General features: G+C 45.4%; 1 protein-coding gene and 1 pseudogene across 1 annotated transcript in view; both read left to right on the forward strand.

Annotated features, from left to right (window-relative positions):
- Nucleotides 1-25847, forward strand: part of HYDIN (HYDIN axonemal central pair apparatus protein) — a 362906-nt gene that overhangs the window by 268771 nt on the left and 68288 nt on the right. The window contains exons 44-57 of the mRNA XM_055304626.1: nt 2388-2529; nt 4547-4706; nt 6298-6921; nt 9933-10154; nt 12414-12622; nt 12836-13018; nt 14098-14217; nt 16762-16921; nt 17024-17196; nt 17994-18192; nt 20349-20448; nt 22246-22345; nt 24201-24369; nt 24789-25027. Coding sequence (XP_055160601.1) covers nt 2388-2529; nt 4547-4706; nt 6298-6921; nt 9933-10154; nt 12414-12622; nt 12836-13018; nt 14098-14217; nt 16762-16921; nt 17024-17196; nt 17994-18192; nt 20349-20448; nt 22246-22345; nt 24201-24369; nt 24789-25027 — 2800 coding nt within the window. The remainder of the gene's footprint in view (nt 1-2387; nt 2530-4546; nt 4707-6297; nt 6922-9932; nt 10155-12413; nt 12623-12835; nt 13019-14097; nt 14218-16761; nt 16922-17023; nt 17197-17993; nt 18193-20348; nt 20449-22245; nt 22346-24200; nt 24370-24788; nt 25028-25847) is intronic.
- LOC129497966 (U6 spliceosomal RNA) lies at nt 13033-13127 on the forward strand (annotated as a pseudogene).

Genomic DNA, 25847 nt, shown 5'->3' on the forward strand with positions numbered 1-25847 from the left:
CGCCCAGGACGACCTTTTAGGAAAAGACACTATTCTATCTGCCATCACACCAGTGCCCACCTCCACCCTGGGAGGTGCCTGGCAGATGCAGGTGAACTGCTGAGAGACTACAGGACAAGGAATGAACCCGTAACAGACACATTCCCCTTTCCCCCAACAGCACACTGTGTCCCTTTGTCTTCTCTGTGATCACCACCAACCCCAGGGGAACACATCACCAGTCCCATCCTGACTCAGGTGACTAGTTGGCTGATTGGTTTTGTTTATGGCACCCAGGCATTTCCTGACAGTGTAGAAGTGCTGATAACCTTTACAAACCAACTTCTACATTTTAGCCTGCCACATCCCAGGCACTGCCACCAACGTTCTCTACTCTTGAAATGTTTCTAAATGGCAGTTGGGGTGATTTAATCCTCTCAATACATCTCTGAAGATCATTGTCCCCCTATTACAAACGAGGAGAATGAGTCTCAGAGATACCAAAAGTCTAGTGTAAAATCACACAGCAAAGGGGCATCTGAGTGGCTCAGTTGGTTAAGTATCCGACTCTTGGTTTCAGCTCAGATCAGGATCTCGGGGTCATGAGGTTGAGCCCCATGTCAGGCTTCGTGCCGGGCATGGAGTCTGCTTGAGATTATTTCTCCTCTTCCTCTGCTTTTCCTCCCCATTCATACTCTCCCCTCTTCCTCTCTTACTCTCAAATAAATAAATAAATCTATCTTAAAAAATATATCATACAGCAAATTAATATGGTCTGTGTAACTGTGAAACCTTTGCTTTTTCTGTCATTACCAGTGGCCTGAAAAATATTTCAATGACTGAAAATAGACACACACACACAGAGTAATGTTAGCTTGAGTTCCCGCTTTAGTCAGACACAGACCTAGCAAATCTTGGTCCCCAGGGGAGGAGGCCATCCTGTCCTTGGGATGCAGAGTCCTGCTCTGGCCCTCAGCTCTGGTCACATCACTCACTGCCCTTCATTATTTGGCCTGACCTCTCCCTTCTAGAAAAATCTACACAAATCATAATACTTTTCCATTTAAGAAAATAATTAGAAACATGAGCTCTCTTAGTTCTTAAACAGAGCTCAGACTGCTTCCTTATATTCTCATCCAGAGAAAAATTAGGAAGAATGACCAGGCTTCCCCAGCAGTGGTCCAACCTCCAGCTTCCTGGCTTCCCAGAAAGTTCATTTCCCCATAATCATCAACTTAGAAGAAAACATCCCATTTCATTTTCTCAATTACCTGCAGATTGAAGTTTTTCACAGTTGCATTATAGGCTCCTCTTCACAAAATCATCTGCTTTTGAAAAAGTCCTAAGGCAGCATCCAGTAACATTATTATATTAAAATCTAATTTTTTATTGAACATTTATGAATTTGCCAGGCACCAGCCCAGATGCTTTACAGGATTGTTTATTTGATCCCCATCACAGCCTGTAAAAGAAGAATCCTTATTCTTACCTGTTTCTATCCTTTGGTAAGTGTCAGAGAAAGATCTCTAGATACATTTCTCTGAGCCCAAAGCTCAAACCTACAAGAATGTAAGGTGGGAAATTGTGTCATTGGAGTGTGAAGAGAAAGCCTTTGTGCTGGGTGCAAACCACACTTCTGGATCTGGAATCTGTAGGGTGTGAAAGATGGTTCCCCTTGGTCTGCAAATTAGCTGTGTCACCCCGAGGACTGTGGTGGCATATGTTCCTAATGGATTAAGTCAGTGGGTGGCATATGACTTCCCTATCGCTGCAGTAGCAAATTACCACAAACTTGATGACTTCAAACAACACAGATTTACTATCTTACAGTTCTGGAAGTCAGAAGTCCTAAAAGTGAGGTGTCAGCAGGGCTACATTCCTTTGAAGACTCCCTCCATGGAAAGAATCCTTTCCCTTGCATTCTTGAGCTTCTAGAAGCCACCTGCATTCGTCAGCTCATGGTGCCTACTTCACCACCTTCTGACCTCTGCTTCCATGGTCTCATCTCCTTCTCTGACTCTACCCCTCCTGCCTCCCTCTCACAAGGACCCTTGTGGTTATACTGGGCCCACCCAGACAATCCAGGACAGTCTCCCCAATTCAGGGTCCTTCGTGTAATCACATCTACAAAATCCCTCCTGCCATGCCAGGCCACATATTCACCGTTCTGGGGGTTAGGATGTGGACATCTCTGGAACTACTATCCCAGATGGAGACAGGGCTTGGAACCGTGAGAGTGAAGGAAGGCCCCCCAAGATCAGGAACGCAGCTGTGGCATGAGCTCCCCCTCCCTGGCCTAGACCCTCTGCAGCCTGTGTGGGCTGGGAGCCAAGCCTCTGAGGGTCTGCGCAGCCAAGGCTGGGAACTTACCGCCCCCCTCTGCCCCCCTGTCTCTGCTCCCTCCCCAGAGCACAGACACAGGGAGGCACTGGAGAAAGAGAAGGAACGTCTCCAGAACATGGACGAGGAAGAATACGATGCCATGACAGAGGAGGAGAAGGTCACGTTCAATCGAGAGGTTCAGCAGGCCCTCCGCGAGAGGAAAAAGAGGTCAGAAGCAAGCGCTAGCCAGCGCGGAGGTGGTCCCCCCATGAGTAACACACAGCCCATCCTGGAGACTGGGATCACCTTCTGGGGAGCAGCAGTGGCTGCCGAGGGAGACCCAGGAGGATGACCTGCTGAAAGCAGGAAAGCACCCCACCCGTTGAGGGTGCTCCTTGCTGTGGCCTTTCTGGGTTTCTCCCATTCTCCACTGCTTCCTTCTCTCTGGAGGGCATCTGAGACTAGGGGGGAGGTTAGATGATGTAATGGGGGACACTTCTGGCCCCTGTGCAGTCCTGGAGCTCCCACCAGCTTCCCCTGACCACTGCCCTCCCACACATCTGTACTTAGGTGTCTGCAGCTGCTGACCAAGGGGCTACTCTCTTAACGTGAGCTTAACGGTCATTCCCCAGAACTTGGCCATTTCTCCTTCCCCAGCCACCATCTTGGCCTTTGGTGGTGTTATCTGTCCCCTGCATTCTGGCTGCCTCTCCCACTTGATGCTCAGCCTGGGAAGTTCACCAGGGACCCTAGGCAGGCTCTCGGCCATTATTGTGCCCATCATTGGGGACCACACAGGAATGATTAGATCCCCTCCATGCCACCTGGGGCCCAGGAGACACAGGCTATCTCAGGTACAGGAAGCAGGATATATGTCCTTTCTGCCCTCAGATCTTAAACATGCCAGCGGAGGAGGGTATATTGCTTACCCTCCATAGAATGCCAAACATTGGAAGGGACAGAGCCAAGATATTTGCCCTACTATTTAACCTCATTATCTCCTCTCCCTCTACCTCTGATTACTCCCACTGACCCCAAAAAAGCTTTTATGTCCCCTCTGCCTCTATAGTATGCCCTCATTTCTTTATCTGCATGATCCATTGTAAAAATGCCTAATCCTCTAGAGGTATAAAAAGCCTAGTTTAAAAAAAAAAAAAAGGCATAGCTTTGGGATTCCAAAGGAGTCTCTTTTCTTTCTCATCCAGGTCATTGCTTTCAGGAATTCATGGTAGACTTAGAAAATATGAATCTGATCCTCAAAGCTCAGCAATGATTTATCTGTGTCACACACACACACACACACATACACACACACACACACAGTAATGAAGAGTTGGCTTCAGTGGGTAGAGAGTCACAGAAACCAGGAACAACCAGGGATTCCTAGAGATGAAAACAGATGGGTTTTGTATTTTCAGAAATGCTGTCCTCTCCAGGCTTGTTTGTACTTAATACCCACCCTGCCATTGGCAGCAGGGCAGGTATAGCTGAATCCATAGCTGGGAGGGAGGGAAGAAGGGTGAGGGGGGAGAGACAGAGAGAGAAAGAGGAATGTGGCTTTCAGATCCAGTGCCATGGCTCCAAGCTAGCCTTTAGGGACTGCTATTTAAAACACAATTTCTTGTTGTCTGAGCATTAGACATGACAGTGTAGGAAGCTGGGCTTCATTTGAACTGATATTTATTTATTCATTTGAGAGAGAGAAAGAGAGAGAGAGAGCAATCGGGAGCAGGAAAAAGGGCAGATGGAGAGGGAGAGAGAATCTCCAGCAGACTCCCCACTGAGCTCAGAGCCCAAGGCTCCATGCAGGGTAGGGCTCCATGCAGGGCTTGATTCCTTGATCCTGAGATCTAAAATTGAGTCAGACACTTAACCCACTGCATCACCCAGGCACTCCTGGAAGTTACTTCTTAAAAACTGCTCACATCAAGCTTATTTTCAGCCCTTGCCTTGCTCTCCTATGAAAGAGGATTGGAATAGAAATAGATTGAGAATTCCTCTTAGTTGAGTTTAGTTAATCAGTTTTGCTGAATGGCCATTCAGAGACCCTCCTTTCTTTTCTTCTTCCTTTGCCTTGCCTCCCTCCCTCCCCACCCACTCCCTCCCTCCCTTCCTTCCTTCCCAGATTTCTTCTGTTTGTTCTTTCTTTTTATGCCCAAGAAAATTCTTCCCATGTCCCTCCATTAGACACTCCCATGCAGAGGAGGGGCTCTGAACTCTGTTTTCTCTGCCTGATTTGATGAAGGGAGCTGGAAAGACTGGCAAGGGAGATGCAGGAAAAGAAGCTACAGCAGGAGCTTGAGAGACAAAGGGAAGAAGATGAGCAAAAACGGAGGATCAAAAGGCCAAAGCAAGGACCAGTGAAGGAGGAACCTATCCCAAAGAAATCTCAGACAAGCCGCCAGGTAGCAACCCTCACTTGCTCCTTAACCTGAGACAGAACAGAGGAACCAGCCCATCAATCTGGTACTCTTCTCTTCTACAAAATTGACCCAATACTATTTAGATTTTATGGCGGAGCAGAAGGTAGGAGAGAAGGGGCCAGCATTTGTTGAAAACTGATTGTGTGCCAAGAGCTCTGCTCGTACTTTATTATGGCACCCCTTCTGCCCTGCGGGGGTTCAGAGGCCTGAGCCCCATCTGGGGTTGAGAGAGACAGTTCCAGGACCTCACCCAGTTATATCTGACCACAGACCTTGCTCTCTCCACTGTCCCTCCCAAGTCTGCTGGATGATGCCCAATAGGCTGGTATTAACAGCTTGCCTCCAGTTAGCCACAAAGTCAGTGGAGGCCCTGTGTTCTACTGAGAGCTCATCTTGACAACAGTCAGGGACAACTGACATAAGCTTGACCTGGCAGACAAGTAGTGATAGTTTATCAGCCTGCCAAGTTTAGAAGTCACCTGTCTGCTGCCATGACCTGGGAAAGGCAGAAGAGCCAAGGCAGCGCCCAGGGTGGCGCTCATAGCCCAGAAGCGTAGCTAGCTAGCAGGTGTTCACAGTGGCAATCTCAACACCAGAGGCTCTGTGGGTGAAGCTAATGCCAGACTCCCAGACAAGGTGCAGACTGGTCCCAGAGACAGTGACCACACCAGGGTAGACAAAGGAGCAGAGGAATTAGTGTCCAGGGTTCACAAGCATATAGAGCTCAAGAAGCAAAAACAAGCACAAGAAGCAAGGAGGCCTGAAGTTATATAGGCTGTTACTGGCCGCTGGCTGCTCTGTGCTGGGCTCCCAAAATCTTCCAAGTGTAAGCCCTCCCTGTCCCTCTGCGGCCCCTCCTTCCACACAAAGTCCTCTGCCTGAAATCTGATATCTGAACAGAACTCTCCATGTCTTGGCAGTGGCTCTCCTGGCAAAGGAGAAAGATACAGTGGTAGCCAAGCCCTTCCCGTCCCGGCTCACCGAGACAGCCCTGCCAGCACCGACCTGTCCACACTGTCCAGGCTGTGTAGAGGTGCAGACATATGTGGAGGAGGAGTGGTACAGTGAGGCAAGGGGAAAGCCAACCCTGGCCAGGCCGGCCTCCAGGCCCGACCTTATGGAGTACTGTCACCGGGGAAGGGGCTTTGGGCTGTACTGAGGGCAATCATCATCAGAATCAACTGGACTATAGGTCACCAAAGAATGACCAAAAACCTATGGAGCCTCCCCAAGGATTTCACCCAAGGGAGAAGAAAATCAGAGCCCACAGCAAGTTTAAAAAATCAAGTTGGTTTCTCCATGAGATTAATTAAATAGATACATATTTATTTTTTAAAAGCCTGAGGGCATAGCCAAATTCTATCTGTTCCCAACAAAGGACTATGGAAAGGATATTTTAAAAAGACCCCTGCAGTGATTCTCAGACACAGCCCCAGCCCTGGTGTGCGTGGAAGAAGTGCCTGGAATCCTGGGAGGCCTTCTTTCAAAACACAACGTCACCTTGCTCTTCCTATGCAGTTTGTTCTCCCTTAAAGAACTGTTTTAAGCATGCTTTCTGTGTTTTACCTTCTAGATTCTGACTTTTTCCAAACTAGAGGTCAAGACGGATGCACTAGAAAGGAAAGCATCTGTCAGGGAACATATCAGTGAGAAGGAGGATCCAAACAGGAGAAGAAAGAACCAGCTGGCAGATATCCATATGCTTGGGTTTCCCCTGGCCCAGGAGCAAGAGGACAGCGAAGGGGACCTGCTGAAGGATGCCGACAGGCACTTGGCCCAGAAGTTTAAGGCCTATGAGTTGACTCTAAAGGATATTCAGAACATCCTCATGAACTGGGACCGGAAGCAGGGCATCCTGCTGCACCACACCGCCGAGGACATGCCCCACGAGCCCGATGACCAGCGCCAGGTTCCTTCAGGGGGGCGCCGAGGCCGCAAGGACCGCGAGAGGGAGCGTGCAGAGAAGGAGAGAGCCGAGAAGGAGCGCCAGGAGCGGGAGAAGGCCGAGAGGGAGCGCCTGGAGAAGCTCAGGGCACTGGAAGAGCGGAGCGACGCAGGAGAGGGAGAGGGGGAGGAGGACCACCACGAGGGGAAGAAGGACCTGGGGGTGCCCTTCATGAACATCCAGACGCCTGACTTCGAAGGCTTGAGCTGGAAGCAGGCCTTGGAGAATGACAGGCTTCCCAAAGGGGATCAGGTACAGACTCTTCTCCGGGATGGAGATGGGATGACTCAGGTAGCAGGTTCTGTGCTCGTCGCCATTAAAGTGTTCCTTTCCGTATCCCCTTAATTCCACTCATCTTTGAGGCTCCTTTGGATGTGAGACAACAGTGGCTAACAGGACTTTTTTCTAGTTGGTGAAAATCCATAGAAAGTTCCACAGGTCTAAATTATTCCATCTAACCTCTTAAAAAAAATTGCCTATAGAGTTGATTTTTTTTTTTTTTTTAGTTTTAAGTTCTAGTTAGTTAACACACAGTGTAATATTGGTTTCAGGAGTATAATTTACTGATTCATCATTTACATATGACACCCAGTGCTCATGATAGGTGGGCTCCTTAATAACCATCACCCATCTAGCCCATCCCTGACCCACCTCCCCTCTAGCAACCCTCAGTTTGTTCTCTCTCATGAAGAGTCTCATGGTTGGCTTCCCTCTCTCTTTTTTTCCTTCCCCTATGTTCATCTGTTTTGTTTCTTGAATTCTACATATGAGTGGAATCATATGGTATTTGTCTTTCTCTAACTGACTTACTTTTTAAGTAAGCTCAACGTCCAACATGGGGCTCAAACTCATAACCCTGAGATGAAGAGTCGCACGCTCTACTAACCATGTCAGCCAGATGCCCCTCTTTGACCCACTTATTTCACTTAGCATAATACTTTCTCTCCATATCACTGCAAATGGCAAGATTTCGTTCCTTTTGGTGGCTATATATACCACCTCTTCTTTCTCCATCCCTATCAGTTGATGGACATCTGGGCTCTCTCCATAGTTTGGCTACTGTTGATGCTGCTGTAAACATTGGGCTGCATGTACCCCTTTGAATCTGTATTTTTGTATCCTTTGGGTAAATACCTAGCAGTGCAATTGCTGGATCAACGTTCTATTGTTAACTTTTTGAAGAATCTCCATACTGTTGCCCAAAGTAGCTATACCAGTTTACATTCCTACCAAGAGTGCAAGAGGGCTCCCCTTTCTCTACATCCTCACCAACACCTGCTGTTTCTTGTGTTATTAATTTTAGCCATTCTGATAGGTGTGAGGTGGTATGTTATCATGGTTTTGATTTGTATTTCCCTGATGAGGAGTGATGTTGAGCATCTTCTCATGTGTTTGTTAGCCATCTAAATGTCCTCTTTGGAAAAATGTCTATTCATGCTTTCTGCTCATTTTTTAATGTATTATTTGGTTTTGGGGAGTGTTGAGTTTATTAAGTTCATCACATATTTTTAGGGAAGATTTTTAATATTGACAGTACTGGTGTTACAGGTTGGCAAGATAGATATATTGTGGAGTGAAGCAAGAGTCTCAATTACTTGAAAATCTTGTTCCTACAAGCTTCCTAGAGTAACAGAAATCACAGCTTTTTGATCCTAGAAAATATGGCATACCCAAAAGCCCCTTAAGTGGTGGTTTGAAGGAGATGGTTACTCTAGACTTTTGTCCATGGATGAACTTTTTTCTGTAAAACACCAGAAAGCAAATATTTTAGGCTGCAGATCCTACAACCTCTGTCACAACCAGCAACAATATATAAACCAGCGTACATGATTCTATCCCTATACAACTTTATTTACAAAAGCAGCTAACAGGCCAGAGTTGGCCAGGGGGCCAGAGTTTGCTGATCTCTGGTTTAGTTTAGCAGAAACTAGACAACCTTAACAAGGAGGGAACAGAGCCTGGGAGCAACATGATGGAAAGACACAGGCAGTTCCTCAAGGGGGCAGATTGGGGTGTGGTGTGGCCTCACAATGAGAGTCTCACAGCAGTGGTCCTGGTGGGCCAGAGGCCCGAAGACAGTTGGGGAACACGTGACACCAATACCACTCTGTTTACTGTTCTGCCTCCACTCAGCCTGCAGTGAGGAGTCATGACCACTTTTCTCTCCAGAAATAGGGTTTTTTAAAAAGAACCTCTTCTTATCTTGTTTTATGCGCCAGTACTATAGCCAAGGTTATCTTCTGGCCTTTTCTCATTCTCTCCACACTCCAAGTCACAGGTTAGACTATTGGTTACAGTTCTTTACCCCTGCCTCCATTTAATAATTGGCACAAATATTCATTCCTTTCCCTCACAGACACTCAAGCCCTAGGAGTTCATGCTGGCTATGCATTAGTCAGGAAATGTCTTTAGCTGCCTGACCTGGGTTAGAAACCCAGAATTCCATGAAGACAGGTGTCTGTTCAGCCTAATTGCCCATTTGGTCCACAGAATGGATGCTTTGATGGGCTGTCACATGTACCCTCATGACGACAACTTACGTAGAGATAGCATGCTTATTCTGAGGGGTTTCTGTGCTGAGAAGGGAGTTGCTGCTAAATTTTCAAGCAGCCTGCTCTGGAGGATGTTCACTCAGTATATATCAGAGAAGAAGAGGGGAATGAATTTTCTCTCCAGTTTCTTTTTGGCTTCTCTCCTTATTCCCATCCTTTACCCAATTCCCAAAACTTTGGCTTATTTTCTTTGCTATACCGGACCTGCTCCAACCCTAACTTACTTTCAGCATCAGAAAGAGAGAACATTTAAAGGTAAATGAAAGGTTAACATGGACTCTGAAAGCAGAAAGAACAACTCTGTACTATAGACACCAGAATCTTAAGAGCTGGCCTCTAAACCATATCCTTTGAGTGCCTACTGTGTGCTAGGCCCTGTGCTATATCACCCTGGCTCCTGTCCCAGTAGAGTTTATCATCCAATTGCTGAGACAGGCACGATAAGGTGACTAAGACCATGATAAGAGAAGTATAGTGAGCGCCCACGGCAAGAGCCCCAGCCTGGTCTGGGAGCACAGGGGTCTAGAAAAACCTGCAGAGCTATGTCACAGGCCCTTCACACCCCTTCCCCAACACATGCCCATGGTAGTGGCATTTCCCACTACCATGAAAGTTGAAGAAAAGGCAGGAGGGTCTAAACCACTCTGTGCTCACTCAGCTGGGTGCAGCCCGCTCTCTGCATAGGAAACTAACCATGAGCTTTTCCTTTAGATCCTGGACATCTTGGGTCTGGGTTCCTCTGGACCACCCATCCCATCTCCCACCTTGTTCTCCGTCATCTCCTACCCCATGAAGCGGCTGCCATTAGCCACAACAGAAATCCTGAAGCACTTCCTGTTTGTGATTCCACCATCTGATGAGCTCTCCCTGCTGGAGGAGAAAAGGGAAGCAGAAGCAGAAGCAGAGCTTTCAACCACCATGGGCTCCGGGAAGGTAAAGGGCGAGCCACTCATGTTTTCTTCTGACTTTGGCAGGACTTCAGGTGGGCAGACAGGAAAGGTCACCCTCTACAAGGCCAAAAACGAAGTATGGTATTGGTTGTCATGCTTGCTGATGCCTTTGCCCTTGACTCGTTCCAGATACTGGCTGAGGACCCCACATAAGCCTCTCTCGAAATGGCTGATTCCCATCTTCCACCCTTTCCAGTCCCTGTGGGATGGTCTAGGGAACTTGGTGAATTGAATTGCTCTGATGCTTATAAGCAATAATAATAATAAAATAATACGTAAAGGCACCTCTTTTTAAAAAGATATTAGAATGTTTTGGGAAGCTAAGGTAGTTCACACAGTGTAAGAAAATACAAGAATCACCAGACACAGTGCTAGAAAAAGGACAGATTATCATAGAATTTATGAGGGGAAGATTGGGCATTTTGGTAAACTCACTTTTTATCTCTTTGCCTGACACAATATAGTAAAGTTAGTTGCAGCTGAGTTAAAAATATGATAAAATATTTTAATCCAAATATTAAATAAATTTGAATAAAAATATTTTAATCCAAATAAAATCCTACATGACTAGAAGAAAGCTGATATGCAATTAATCAAATAAATCACAAAAGAAAAATAGATTTGACCAATAATATGCAGAAGGTATATATATTAAAAACTAAAGAGGAGTTATTTATTCCCAGAAGAATATGGTAGCCCCAAATTTGAATCTCTCCACACAGCCTCCTACAAACCAAGCACATCCCATCAGCAAAGAATAACAAAATCAGTAGGAAATAAAATCACCTGCAGGCCTCACCTAATGCTGAATTAGGTGAAGAGAATGCCTCAAACTTCTACTTACAAATAAGTAAAGAATTATCATCTGAGATGAGTGGCATGCATGGGCAGACCGTTACTAGAACAGAATCCAGATAAAAAAAAAAGATTTAAAAATTGCCAACATCAGAAGTGATTATAACACCAAGCTCTTTCCTTAAAATTAACCATTAACAGGAAAGGGTTAAGCATTCTTTAACTTACCATTTTAGGAGGAACTCTAGTTCATCCCCAGTTGACAAAGGAAAGCTCTTCATTCTAGAAGAATGGCAGCTAAGACTAGTAGAAATAGAAAAACACTATTCTGTTATCCCCAGGGAAGTAATTAATTAATTAAGGAGCACCAACTAATATAAAAAGCAGTACTTTTTTGGGGAACAAGACACTCCCTGCAAGCCAGAGCATTGTCCCACAGGTGACTAGCCAGCTGAAAAGGGGGAAAGCCTGTGTTATGGAGGCCAAGTCTGGAAGGTGCCACACCAGTGCATCTGTCATCATGGTTGAGGTGGCTTTTTTGTTGTTGTTGCCCCTTATTGTGATGGAGTGTGATGTATACAGCACCTTCTATAAATCTAATCAAACTTTTAAGCCTAATTTCCAGTCTACAGAAAAAAATGGAGAATGAAGGAATGAATGAAAGGATGCTCTAAGAATAGTCAGAAAATTTCAGTGTAGAATATTCTATAAGGGGGATCCCTGGGTGGTTCAGCGGTCTGGCGCCTGCCTTTGGCCCAGGGTGCGATCCTGGAGTCCCACGTCAGGCTCCCAGCATGGAGCCTGCTTCTCCCTCTGCCTGTGTCTCTGCCTCTCTCTCTCTCTCTCTCTCTCTCTCTCTCTCTCTCTCTGTGTGTGTGTGTGTGTGTGTGTGTCTATCATGAATAAATAAATAAATAAATCTTTAAAAAAAGAATATTCTATAAGAATACCCATCTGGGGCAGCCCGAGTGGCTCCTAGAGACTCAGGATCAAGTCCCACATCAGGCTCCCTGCATGGAGCCTGCTTCTCCCTCTGCTTGTGTCTCTGCCTCTCTCTCTGTGTGTGTGTCTCTCATGAATAAATAAAATCTTAAAAAAAGAAAAAATAATATTGATCTGGTCTGCTTAGGAGTCAATGTCATTGGGAAGGGGCAAGGGGTTTAAGAGTAAAAGTACAAAAAACCACACCACAACAAAATGCAGTATAAGAACACACTCCCTGCAGCTTGAAGCTTTCTCTAGGCTTTGGCCTCCTTCTCAAGGAATAGGGTGCCAAGAAAAGCACTAGACTTCTCTGCACTCCTCTTCTGCTCTAGTGCTGTAGGCTGGGCCCTTCTCTGCCCCCAGCAGCCACCGGCTTCCTAGACCCTAACACATGTGCTAGGTATCTGTGTCTCCTGTTCATGTACATGTAAGTGAATATTTAAGACTTGTGCTTGTGTTTAAGACCCAGGAGGAGCAGGCCACCTCCTCTAAGGGGAGCAGACAGAAACCAAAAGAAAAAGCAGATCAGGCCCGAGACACTCAGAAGGACAAACGTCGCATGGCCATCAACAAGAAGGCGCTTTCTGGGGGAACGACAGGAGCCGTTGCCCCCCTGTCAGACATGGACCAGAACAGCTTCTCTGGGCAGTTCTCCCAAGAGAAATTCATCAGGTGGGCCTTGGAAGCACCAGGGTAGGGAATGCTGAAGCCTCAAGTAGAGGGTGTGGCTGTCACAGCACGAGAGAGCAGGGCTGTCCTGCCAGCAGGCCCCTCTGGATTGCTCTGCTTGACCCCAGCAGGCCAGGACTTCTCCCAGGCACCAGTCCTCTCGGCTCTTGACCCGAAGGAAGCCTTCTCTCTTTAAAAGCCCTGTGGTCATTGCAGGCTGAATCACTTCCGGTGGATCGTGCCAGCCAATGGTGAGGTGACGTTGCGGATTCATTTCTCTTCTAATGATCTCGGGAACTTTGACCAGACGTTTAACTTTGAGGTCCTTGGAACTCACCGCCAGTACCAGCTTTATTGCCGAGGGGTCTGCAGTTACCCTTACATTTGCCAAGACCCAAAGTAAGTGTATCTTACTTTATAACAGAGAGTTGATAAAATTGGAAGGATACAGAGTAGCGTGGCCCTTGCACAGGATGACACGCAAATTCGTGAAGGGTCCCATGTTTTTGTACACCAGTGGGCTGCTGTGGCTGTACTGTGGGTAGATCCAAGAAGAAATAAATCCATAGGCCTTGTCTGTTAATAAACAATTTATACATCTTTTTTAAAAGGGAGAGAGGGTTGAGAAAATAATAAATTAAATAAATAGATGATAGATAATAAACGAGTTGACAAACATTTTTGTTTGGCCCCATGCCACTTTGAGCAAGGTAGCTCTTACTACTGATGTGGAACTGGGACAGCACCCCGGCCCTCTGGTCGTATTGGCCTTCAGTGTCTTGGGCACTGACTAAGCCACAGAAACAGCATGAGCCATCAAAGTGAGCAACAGACAATGTTCCCGGGTGTGATGGCAGGGGAAACATCATCCTCACATTTCAGCAGGTTTTTATGTGCTGCCAGACTTTTTATCCTATAATATGATTAAGTGTGTGAATCTCCTTGGGCAGACCTTTTTCTGAGCTACCGAACACCACTCTGCCCTTTATGCACAACAGAAAGTCACCGGGCTGAGCAAGCTAGTGGGACAAGCCCTCTAGGGGACATGCCTTTTATAGCTTCTCCACCAAGAAGAGCTTTTTTGTGGTTCTTACCAGGGGGCCATTTTGGACAAGGAACTCAGAAACTAGTTACTATCCACCAGAACTAGTTTTCCAGAGAGATTGTCAGGAGTTTTTCTGGCTGGCGCACTAGAACAGGAAATCTAACTCCGCTCTATCACCAGCCCCTCATTGTGAAAGACACCCCTAGGAATCTTTTTTTCTCAAGTTCATGCTGAACTACCATCCCTGGGGGTGGTGGGTGGGAGGGAACTGGAATAAAGCCTTAATTGAGGTCCTCAAATTAAGAATCATTCTGTCTCCAGATACCTGGACCCTTGGCATAACAGGGAGCATTGGGTTCAGGTCAACAGCATGTGGAGGCATGGAACTTCCACTCAGACAACCTCTCCTCTTCTCTCCCTCCCCTGTGTTCAGAGTGGTATTTCCTCAGCGGAAGTTGGACATGAAGCTAAATGAGGTCATCTTTAAGAAGTATATTATCAACACCAGGACGTTTTACTTCGGGCCACTCCTTTGTGGGAAATCAAGAGATAAGTAAGTGCTCCATTATTTCAATGCCAATTTCAGACTCTCACTTGGACTCAGGAATAGTACTGACAGGGTTGCTACATGGACATAACTTTACCAGTGCTGCCTCAGTCAGCCTGGAACCACAGGAGAGCTGGGTTCTGGTGCTCCAAGTTTCTGCTAAGCACCCAGATGAATGCAGGTGCCATCTTCCCAGCTAGAAAAGCCTGGGGAAGGACCAGGTTTTTGTGAGGAAAGGGTAGGATCAAGAGTGCACTTTGGGATATGTTGTTTGGATGCTTATTAAGAGGTGTAGCTGTAGTCACACAAAGGAAGAAGCTCTGTGGTTTTGGTTCATAGAGGACATCTATGGGGTTCAACAACATGGAGGTCAGGTCCTAGGGGCCCTAGGGGCCTTTTGGGGATCTCTAAGGATGAAGCCCAGCAGAGTGAGTTGAGGAGGCAGTGGGAGGTGAGAGAATAGAGACAAGGTATAGAGGTAGTTCTTTGGAAAACTTGGTTATGAAGAGAGACAGAGGTAGTCAAGGATGGGAAGAGACATGGAGTCCAGGGAGCACTGCTCACACACTATTGTTCTTAGGCTGTTCGGAGGCTAAGGGGACACAGGGAGGCAGAGGTTGGAGTTTCAAGAGGATGTAAGTGCCATTGGTGGTACAGCTGCCCTGAGACAACACAATGGGATATAAAGATGCTGTTTTTGCCATGAAGAGGAGCCACTGCCTCCCACTAGGAGAGAGGAAGGTGGATGGCCTCAGGTGCTGATTCGGTTGGACCTGTGAGAAAGTTCCAATGGTACCATCTCTTTTCTCCATGACGCATGTTGCAAGGTCATCCCCAAGAGAGAAGGAAGTAGAGGGAAGATAAAAATGTTGAGAAAATGTGCCACAGTTTTCGTGGCAAGTTGAAGGAAGGAGAATATTAGAGAAACAGATTAAGGTTGTCAGACAGAACTGGGGGCCCTGAATGAGGTCAATGGTCATTCGGTTTTAGTGATAACCAGTTTTTTCGGATGTGTACACACTTCTTACTGTGCTGGCAGGGAGGCGAGACTAAAGCCGGACCCCGCTCTCAGCACATCTCAGTTCAGTCTAGCATTCATTGTGAGAAGTAGAGTATTTGTGCTCATGCTGACTTGCTGGAACTAGGAATGCTCTTTGTCCTCCAGTGTCTTCATCCCTGGAGTTTATTTCCTGAGAGGCTGGGCCAGAAAACCAGGATGAAGAGGGTTGGCTGATGATGCAGTGAATGAATCTTCAAGGCCCAGTTGAAGGGCTTTAGAGAGAAGGAGGGGGGTCCAGTTGATGGACATGATAGATACAGCAGCCCAGGTTCAGGAGCCAGGGAAATTCAGAAAGGTGTGTGTTCTGAAAGCACTGGAACCCCCAGAACCTGGGGCCAGACAGCCCTGGTCCAGGAGGAGAGGGACTACAGCAGCCCCAAAACAAGGCCCGGTACAACCCGGTATTATTTATTTATTTTCTTCAACCTTGCTGAGCCTCAGTGTTCTCATCTACAGAATGGGAAAATAATGACACCCACCCACGGATTTGGGAAGCTGCACTAGATAATGGCTTCTTAGCACATGAGACTTAGCACAGTACTGGCTGGTGGTGAAGACCAGCACTCTGTCTCCCTGACCCCGATTTGTTCTCTGCCATTTGCCCTCCTTCCTTCCTCCATCACCACCTATCCAAAAAGCTTTCAGACTGTTCCCAGGCACCCATGGGTGCTGTGGTGCCTTTACTCTGGTCTCTGATGATGTGCATCTTCACTGGCATTCCTGTGCCTTCTGTGGTTCCTCTTCTGTTCATTACCACTCACTGAGCAGCTTCTCATGCCAACAATGCTCAATGCTATGGATCTTTTCCTAAGTCACGAAGGAACAGAAACAGCCTTGTAAAAGTGAACCACGCCACATGGATCCATGTCAGAACAGTAACGGTCTTGTACGGGTCTAAGAGAAGGAGGGAAATGTGATAATCTCTAAGGCAGATGTGACATAACAAGTCATTCTCATAGGATCATGTCTTGTGGGAATATAAGCCCTGGGAATGACAGAGCCACACATTTCTCAGTTAGAATTCTCTGCAATAATGAGGCACCTCATTGGCTCAGTCAATAGAGCATGCAACTCTTGATTTCAGGGTCGTGAGTTCGAGCCCCACATTGGGTGTAGAGATTACTTAAATAAATGAATAAACAAACTTTAAAAAAAGAATTCTTTGCAATAATAGCTCACATTTATTGGGCATTTGATATCTGTAGCTTTCCTGAAGAGCATTAGGTGCACCATTACATTTAATACTCGTAGAAATCCTAAGAAGTGTTGTCATCCCATCCTAGAGATGAGGAGATCAAGGCTGGCAGGGAGGGAGGTCAAGCCCAGCTGCAAGTCTTTGCAGCTGCAAAGCTTGTGTTCTTAGCTGCCACGCCAGTGCCTCCGTGTACCACACTACCCTCTGGCATTGCCATATTCTTCACAGTCTCCTTTGCCACCTGAACTCCCAGTCAATCCTTACATCTGCATCCCTAATTTTTGTTCACTTCCAGGTACAAGTCCTCCTTGTTCCCAGGTAACATGGAGGCACTGACAATCCTGAACAATTCCCCAATGGTCGCGGAGGTGTTCTTCTGTTTTCAGAATGATGTCAAAGCAAGCACCTACTTCCTGGAGCCCATCAACATGATTCTGAGACCCAATGAGAAGCAGGTATAGTCTCATAGTAACAAGTCCACCAGGGCAAGTCTTTCTTTGGAAATTTGAGGTCTTGGCATTCTCTGCATAAATGAACTGCTTTAATGCTTCCCTTAGACACTGAACGTGTGGGCCTACCCTACTGCAGTTGGTGTCTTTGAAGACTGCATTATCTGCTGCATCAAGGAGAACCCAGAGCCAGCTGTCTTCAAATTAGTCTGCCAAGGGGTCCGTCCAGAACTAGAGCTGGAACCCAGACAATTGCATTTTGACCGGCTCTTGTTGCACAGGTCAGAGCTCTGGATGATCCGAGGATTGCGATGGGATTTAAAGAACATTTAGTTCTAGGGTGGCCAACTCATCCTGATTTTTCTCAGGACTCTCCTCATTCTAGCACTGAAAGTCCTGCATCTGGGAATACTTCTGGTCCTATACAAACCAAGATGATTAGTAACATGTCCAGGACCAAACCCACTCACCCCCTGCCAAATCAACTGCCAAAGTGTGTGCATATCTGCATTTTTCTCAGGACTCTTTTTTTTTTTTTCAGATTCTCTAAGAAGTCCATTACCTTCAAAGGCTAAGAATCTTTGATTTAGAAATTAGAGCACAGAAAACACTAGACTCAAACTGGAACTTAACATTTCATTCACTGGCATTATATTATTCTAAATAGAAAATGTTTATTTGGGGGGCTACTGGCTGAGAATATTATGAGATGTATCCTACATTCCTTGACATTACCACCAGGCCCCATTCCCTGATAAACACTGGTTATTGAGCTAAGCAATGATTGAAATAACCAGAGGTGGTTTTTCTGACCTGCCATAATAAATCAGAATCATTCAAAACTGATGGGATGCCTGTGTGGCTCAGTGGTTGAGCCTCTGCCTTTAGCTCAGAGCATGATCCTGGAGTCCTGGGATCGAGTCCCACATCAGGCGTCCCATAGAGAGCCTGCTTCTCCCACTGCCTATGTCTCTGCCCCCCTCTCTCTCTGTGTCTCTAATGAATAAATAAATAAACAAATAAAATCTTAAAAAAAAGGATCTTTCGAAACTCATGAAATTTCCTTTGGTCTTTGCAGAAAAGAATCCAAGGTAATTCTTCTGCGCAACATCACACCCCTGCCTGTGGCATGGAGGATCACCAGCCTGGAGCACCTGGGTGATGACTTCACCGTGTCCACCATGCAGGGGATCATCCTCCCCAAGGCTGAGTACAGCCTGCAAGTGCACTTCCAGCCCTCCAAACCTGTCTACATCAAGAAGATGATCCGGCTAGAGGTGAGGCTTCACACATTTCCAGACCTGATCATCAAAATGTGTACATATTGGTCTCTGACACACTACCAACACACACACACATAGCCAGGTCTCCCTGTTACACTCTCCTAATTGATCCCTGTTTAACAATCATGGACCCACAGTATCTTGCTCTGCACATCACTATAAGCTCCATAAATGCAGTCTCGTTAGTGGCTGATTTCCTGAAGCCACAAACAGAACACTCACTGAGTGCAGAGTGATGAGTGAGGCAGTGAATGATGTTACCATCTCAAAGCAGCCTGATCTTCCTTTGAACAGGTCTGACTATTAATAATTCTTCCTTGGGTTGAGTTCAGATTTCCAACTGTTATTTATATAAATTAATCCTGTTTCTACTTTTTGGCCCATTCAATGGACCCAATCTCTCTTATCACCCACCTATGACAGTTCTTAAGATAGCTGAACACAGATACTGATAGATTCATTTAATCAACAATTGTGTGTGAATATCAGAGGGTGATAGTCAACATTTTAAACATCAGTCTCCATCCAGACACCAGTCTCTGCACAATGAACCCAGGCCACATGGCTGGTATTAGGGACCCAGCTGTGTCAGCTTCATCCTTCTGGTGCTGGATCATGGAGACTCTAGAAGTTCCCATGGTGGGAGTGGTGGGGGAGGCAGATAAGAGGAGATACGTGGAGGTCAAGTGACAGCTATTTACCAACCGATATGGAAACTTTTTAAATTTTAGGTATGATATGGCATCCCTATGTGTTCCAGTCAGAGCAGACACAGTGGGTTTCCCCTCAAGCCCCTTCACAGTTGTCTAAGGCTTCTCTTCCTTAGATTATATTCCTTCAACATCTACATGAGGAAATGCCTTGCTTTCTGGTCCATTTGAAAAGTGTTCTAGTGAACTCATTTTATTTTATTTGTGCACTTCTTAAATTGTTCATCCTATTTTCCCCAATTATAAATTTAATCTCCACCATCACCTCCCCCCCACACACACACACTCCAATAAGAAAGCAAAGGAAATAGAACGCTCTGGGTGCACGGCATCTATCAGGAGAAAGATACGGTGTAAATTCTGGAGCTGATAATACAAATTCTTTGTCCCATTTTTTCCCTCCTGCTGCCAGTCCTTCTTGTCATCTCTGTCAAAGAGTAAACAGCAAAAGAAGGTAAAACTGAAGTCGGTTCAATTTGCTCTGAGAAACATTGACAAAATGTGTGATGAAAAAAAAGATGGAAACTGAATTAAAACTTGAGTTTGGGGACAGCTATAAATTTCCCCCTCAACACCAAAGCACAAGTAATGGGGAGCTGGTGACTTCATTTCTCAACTTGAGACTCCAGTAGAGAGGCAGGGAGTCTTCAGGAGAGCTACCCTCACTGCCAACAGCTCTTCCCCGTGGTGAATGGACCCTTTATCACCCCCTGCCCCTTGTTTGTCTCAAGAGTTAAAAGTTGAGTCCAGATGACAGCCAACACCAGTTCAGGTGTTCCTCAGGACAGAAGGGAAGGAGGGGACAGTGAGCAGCTGGGAGGGGGAAGGCTTGGTTTTTGTCTGTTTTTTTTTTTTTTTTTTTTTTACATTTCCAACTGGAATAGTACAAGTGTTCATTTAAATAAAACATCTGAAATTTCCTGAAGAGAAACAGTAAAACACTTATTTTATATGAAACTCTAGCACTTTTTTCATTGATTGAAGCAGAAACAAAGAACAGAAGAATTCAGATTTATAAAATTAGTAAAGCAAGGATGATTTACAAGGTGTAGGTTTTCCATTTTAACTGTCAGAAAAATGCCCTTTAGGTTTATTTTATAAGTTCCAAGGAACACTTTTCTGCAGTGCATACTCACAGCCCCAACTTCAATAACGTAGTGGCAATCATGCAAAAAATTTAAACCCCATAAATGGACAAGATGAAAAATGCAGTCCCTTTTCCCCATTCTCATATTAATTGTCTACATTGGCATTTCCCAAAGGATGTTATGAGGGTACAATAATGGTACCAAATGCTCAGTGAAGACAAGAACTAAATACATTTTTAAAATATTCTCCATCATGTCTCTTTCCTCATCATTCCCACTGCATGGTACATAGTTCAAGCTCCAAGTCCCGGTGGATCTTGCTTTTACTGAAGAATCCCTTTTATCCTAACAGGTTTTAGATGCAGACAATCTTGTTGGTGTTGTTCAGATTGAAAACATCTTGGTCTTTGCAGAGTCTTATGACGTCGCCTTAGACATCACCTTCCCGAAAGGTCTGTTGGCCCCTTCAAGGATAGGGTATTTAGAAGTCACATCTTTTAATGCAATAGATTTCTTATGTAGAAGAAGACTAGTGGTTGTTGGGGAGGGTGTGGAATTTCAGCAAATAGTAATGCAAGTCCCAGAGTAATGTTGGCAACATGACTACGAATCTCAATTTCTCCAACGGGAGATGACAAGGGACGGCCATAATAAAGTTGGCAGAACTCTTTTCTGAACAGCCATCCGAGAGTCAGTACTTATCTTCCTACCTGCATTAGCCTTTTATCACTGCTGTAATAGGTTATCACAAACTGTGTGGCTCCAAATAATACAAATTTATCATCTTACCATTCTGTAGGTCAGAAGTCCAAAATTGAGCTAACTGGGCTAACATCAAGGTGTCAATGGAGCCACATTCCTTTCTGAAAGCTCTGGGAGAGAATCCATTTCCTTGCCTTTTCTATCTTCTAGAACCTACCTGCATCCTTGGCTCACAGTTCCTTTTCCTCCATCTTCTAAGCCAACAATCCTGGGTCAGGTCCTTCTCATGCCACCATTTCTCCCACTTTGGTCTCCCTCTTCTATTTTATTGTGATTATGTTGTGTCCACCCAGAGAATCCAAGATCTTTCTATTCTAAACTCAGATGGAAGGAAGGAAGGAAGGAAGGAAGGAAGGAAGGAAGGAAGGAAGGAAGGAAGGAAAGAAGGAAGGAAAGAAAGAAAGAAAGAAAGAAGACAGATGATTAGCAACCTTCATTCCTCTTTGCCATGTAACCAAACATATTCACAGGTCCCAGGGATTAGGACGTTAACACCTTTTGGGAGCACAGGGCATTATTCTGCCCACCACACTGCCCTCATGCCAGATTAGGCCCCTCCATTTTAGCATGCAGTTCTCTTTTATCCTTCCTTCTTCTTCCTTTCTTCCTTCTTCCTTCTTCTCTTTTATTCTTGCCCTCCTTCTCAGCAAGATTCATAGGACATGAGAGCTACATGTTTGCCTAGATGTCATTGGTCTTATGTACAAGGATATTTATTGCACCATTATTTGTAATAATAGAACATTCGAAATAACCTATCTATTGAAGATGGAACATTATTACTATAGAAATAATATTGTAAACTGTGAAATAGCATATCACAGTATATTATATGACCATTAAGATCAAATTTATAAGAAACTTTTAATTATATGGGGAAATGCTTATGATGCAGTGCTAAGTTAAAACAATACAAATTTAAATGTAATATTCTAACTATATTTCTTGATGCAAAAAAAATTTTTAAATACCAAAAACTTTAGCTTTAGCTATTAGAAAGCACGACAAGGGGGCAGCCCCAGTGGCGCAGCAGTTTAGCGCCGCCTGCAGCCTGAGGTGTGATCCTGGAGACCCGGGATCAAGTCCCATGTCGGGCTCCCTGCATGGAGCCTGCTTCTCCCTCTGCCTGTGTCTCTGCCTGTGTGTGTGTGTGTGTGCGTGTGTGTGTATGAATAAATAAATAAATAAAATCTTTAAAAAAATGTTTAAAAAAAAAAAGAAGAAAGCATGACAGGAAAGACAGTGGTCCTAAAATGGAAGCTAGAGCTACTCAAGTTGAATTCAATGTAAGAGCAGCGTCTATTGTTTGTTTGCTGAGACTCAATTATAGGAGGGCTTTTTAGCCACAGTGTTTTCAGAAAACAAATTCTCTGAACTTGTCACCATGGATTTTCCATGTGACTTCAAAAAGAAGTTCCCCCACTTCTCACTCCCTCGCCATCCTCTCACCCTCCCCACCCCCCCATCCTGGCCCCTGGACTCTGCAGGAGCTGAAGGAGGCCTCGACTTCGGGATTGTGAGGGTCATGGAAGAGGTGAAACAGCCCCTGCAGCTGAAGAACCGTGGGAAATATGAGATCATGTTCAGGTAACCTGAAAACCATCAGGCACATAGTCATCCACATCCACTCATGGGGAGAAAAATCTTATCTGAGAGATAAAAAACAGAAACTTGATTGAGGAAATCATAAGAACCGTCTCTGCTTTTAGCCTCTCTCGGGCTGCAAGTGAATGGAACTCCAACTATTAAGAGCAGAGACTTTCACACTTCTCTCAACTCTGTGGCTTTACAGGGACCTTAAGGTCCCTCTCGAAGCGCCCAGAGCCACAGAGATCTGGGGGTGGGAGAGAGACTCACAGGGAGAGGTTGGGAGGAAGATATACTAGGTGAGGGAAGGTTCTGAGGGTGGAGGGAGAGACTAGAGATGAGGACCTGGCTGGCCTTCAGCTTTCCTTCCCTCCTTTCGGCTCATATCTATTTCATACGTTGGCATTCCACATAAGATTCCATGTGGGGAAGAAAAGGGATTTTTGCAATTTTCTTTTTTTTAATTTTAAGAACCACTATGTTGTAGAACCCAAATGATGGCCTGGTGGAAAGGAGTGCCAGCTTGTGCTCATCTCCTGAGATAAAATATGAAACACCAAATAAGGGAGATTTCTCAGAGGAAAGGGTGCCAGTGGGTGGGGGAGGGAGGATGTCACTCAGGCAGGGCCACACAAACCCTTGCAGGCAGTGCCAACACCCATGGCCAGTCTCTTCTGGGGAAGATTGTCCTTCCTCTGGAAGAATAGATGGTTGATAAAGGGACTTGCCCTCATAGAAGAAATTCCATGCATTCATGATAGTTTCATTTCAGCTAAAAAATTTTTTTAAAAAAGGCTGAAATGAGAGAGGTCCTACCTCAGGGCTACCACAACTAGACCCATACATTGAAATACATAAATATAAATGTAAATTTAACAAACCTAGAAGAAAGCCATTGTCACCTTAGAATTAGCACTGAATGGAATCTTGGCCGCTTGTGAGCTTTGTTGTAGGTTATCATGGAGCATTAGTTCTGTTCTTCTAGGTTACATGGACTAGTCACCCTCAGGTTGGAGCAGATGATCAAAATTCATTGAAAGGACTTGCAGTGGGTGCCTAGGTGGCTCAGTCTATTAAGCATCTGCCTTCAGCTGAGGTCACCATCCCAGAGTCCTGGGATTGAGCCCCATATTGGGGTCCCTGCCCAGTGGAGAGTCTACTTCTTCCTCCTCTGCCTCTGCCCTTCACCCTACTCATTATCTCTCTTTCTCTCTCTCTCTCTGCCTCCCTCCCTCCCTCCTCTCTCAAATAAATAAATTTTTTAAAAAAAGGCAGGAAGGAAGGACTTGCAGAGAATGGAGGAAGCTCAGGTAGCAAGCATGTGGCAGTAGAGTGGCCAGGTCTCCTAGAGTGTGGGAACACCATTTAGGTCCCCACAGCAACTCCAGATGTCCCACCTCAGCTTATATTCCTTGTTCCTGCTCCAGTTCCTCTGTCATTCTCATGAGTCTGCTGCTCTCTGTGGCTTCTCACCTCGTCCTCATTGGGCCATGGCCTCTCTGTACAAGTACCTCTGTTAAATGGCCTCTCCCTCCACTTTCTCTCCCTCTTTAGATCCTCTGACTTCTGCATCACTGTTCCCTGTGTGTGGGCTGTGTTCAGTCTCAGAGAGGGGAGGAGGAAAGGAAGGGAGACAGAGACAGACAGACAAATGGATGAATTAATTTAGTTGGTCCTTATCCGGCCTCAAGTGGCCCTGTTAGAGATCTCCCACAAGATCTCTCTAGTGGTACTTCTAGACGCAGTGCTTAAGCAGGACCAGAGGCAAGGCGACACTCAACAGTCTGGAGTCTCCTCTCTAGTATCTTGGGTTCCCCATAATGACTGCAGCTGACCTTTCATTCCTCTCTTTCAGCTTTTCTGTGGATTCCTTAGGGATTTTGTCAACCAATGTAAATTCTATGATCTCAGTCCAACCCAAGAAAGGCTCATTAATTGCAACGGAAAAGCCCACAAATGTCCAGGTGTCATTTCGTGCCAAAAAGGAAGTGAAGATTGAGCACCAGCCAGTTCTGCGCTGTCAGGTACAACAGCTCACAGGGAGGATTCACTCAGTGGCAGGATTGTTGGACTCATTTCAAAAGGAAGAGTGCATGGTCTAGCCCATGTTCCAGGGTTTGTGTTTTTGGTCCCTAGCTAGCAGGCAGAAGTAGGTCAGGTGGGGGGTGGGAGTGCAAAGTCATCAGGAATTGAGAGTGCCAGACAGGCAATATAGCCTGTTCAGTCAAATACGAGAGCAGAGTGGGGAAGTGAAAGAGGAGGTCAAGTCAGTCCACGTTGATCCATGGCTGGTACACAGTAAGTTTAATATCAGTTGATGCAATAATATAAAGAAAATGAAACTGACTTCATTTTAGTGATGAAAACAGAGAATGAAATAGACAGTCCTGGGAACCCTGGGGCACTGTGGCTGACATCTTCCTACTTCTTCCTCCCTTTCTAGATTATCGAGCCCAATATCACAGAAGGAGGTGAAATCATTGCCAGCATCCCAATTAAGTTTTCTGTGAACGCAGTGTACTCCAAATACAACATCAGCCCCTCCTCCATCATCAACTTTGGCGCTTTGATCTGCGGCAGTCGGAAAAGCATCACCTTCACCATAGAAAATCAAGGTGTTACGGACTTCAAGTACGCCCTCTACAGGCTGACAGGGGAGAGCCCCATTCATCAAAAGAAAGCGTAAGACAAGAATTTACTTAACTCAGGCCATTCCCTGGTTAATTAGCGCATTCTCTTTTACAAAGAGCTTTCATTTATTTTATCTAAATTCACCCAATCCCCTTCTGTGGGATGAGGTCAATAGGGTTTTAAAATGGCTCATCCAAGATTGGGCAAGAAATCACCAGTAGATCTCAGTTCTGAACCCACATCTCTGACCACAGATTTCATATGCTTTCTTACTGCTGTCAGATATATGATAAAGTTAATTGAACAGATGTAAAGGCTTCCTCATGGGGTTGTGTCTATTGCCCTGGTGCTTCTAGAATGCTACAAGACTCACAGGAAGTCATTGTCCTGGTTATTGTTCTGTAGGATGCTGGGGGACTATTATAACCACAAGCTAAGTCAAAAGAAATCATAACTGTGCTTCATGTGGGGGTGTGCAGAAGGTACCCGGGAAACATAGACTAGAGAAGCATGCTACACCTTCTATCCACCAGGACTGCTTTGCTTTTACCTTCTCTGCATGAAGATGCTGTATCACAACAGCTTAGTTGTTCCAACAGCAAAACTCTGCATCCTTCAAAAAGCAGCTCTTAATCAATGCACTGAAACAATTTACCTTTCTGAGTGCTTTTAGTTGTCATGTTCTTTTTATGGCAAATTTAGGATAGTTTTACCCATTCCCAAGGCGCTTTGTCCTGACTAATTAATTGGCTCTCTAATTAATTAATTTAAAATGGACTTTCCAATTAATTGTTTTAAATCCAACACACCTTGTTTGTAATTGTTTTGAATTTTTGTAGATATCCTCTTCCATTGTGGCTAAGTTTGGACC

This window comes from Nyctereutes procyonoides, unplaced genomic scaffold (assembly GCF_905146905.1).
Source record: "Nyctereutes procyonoides isolate TBG_1078 unplaced genomic scaffold, NYPRO_anot_genome, whole genome shotgun sequence".
NCBI lineage: Eukaryota > Metazoa > Chordata > Mammalia > Carnivora > Canidae > Nyctereutes > Nyctereutes procyonoides.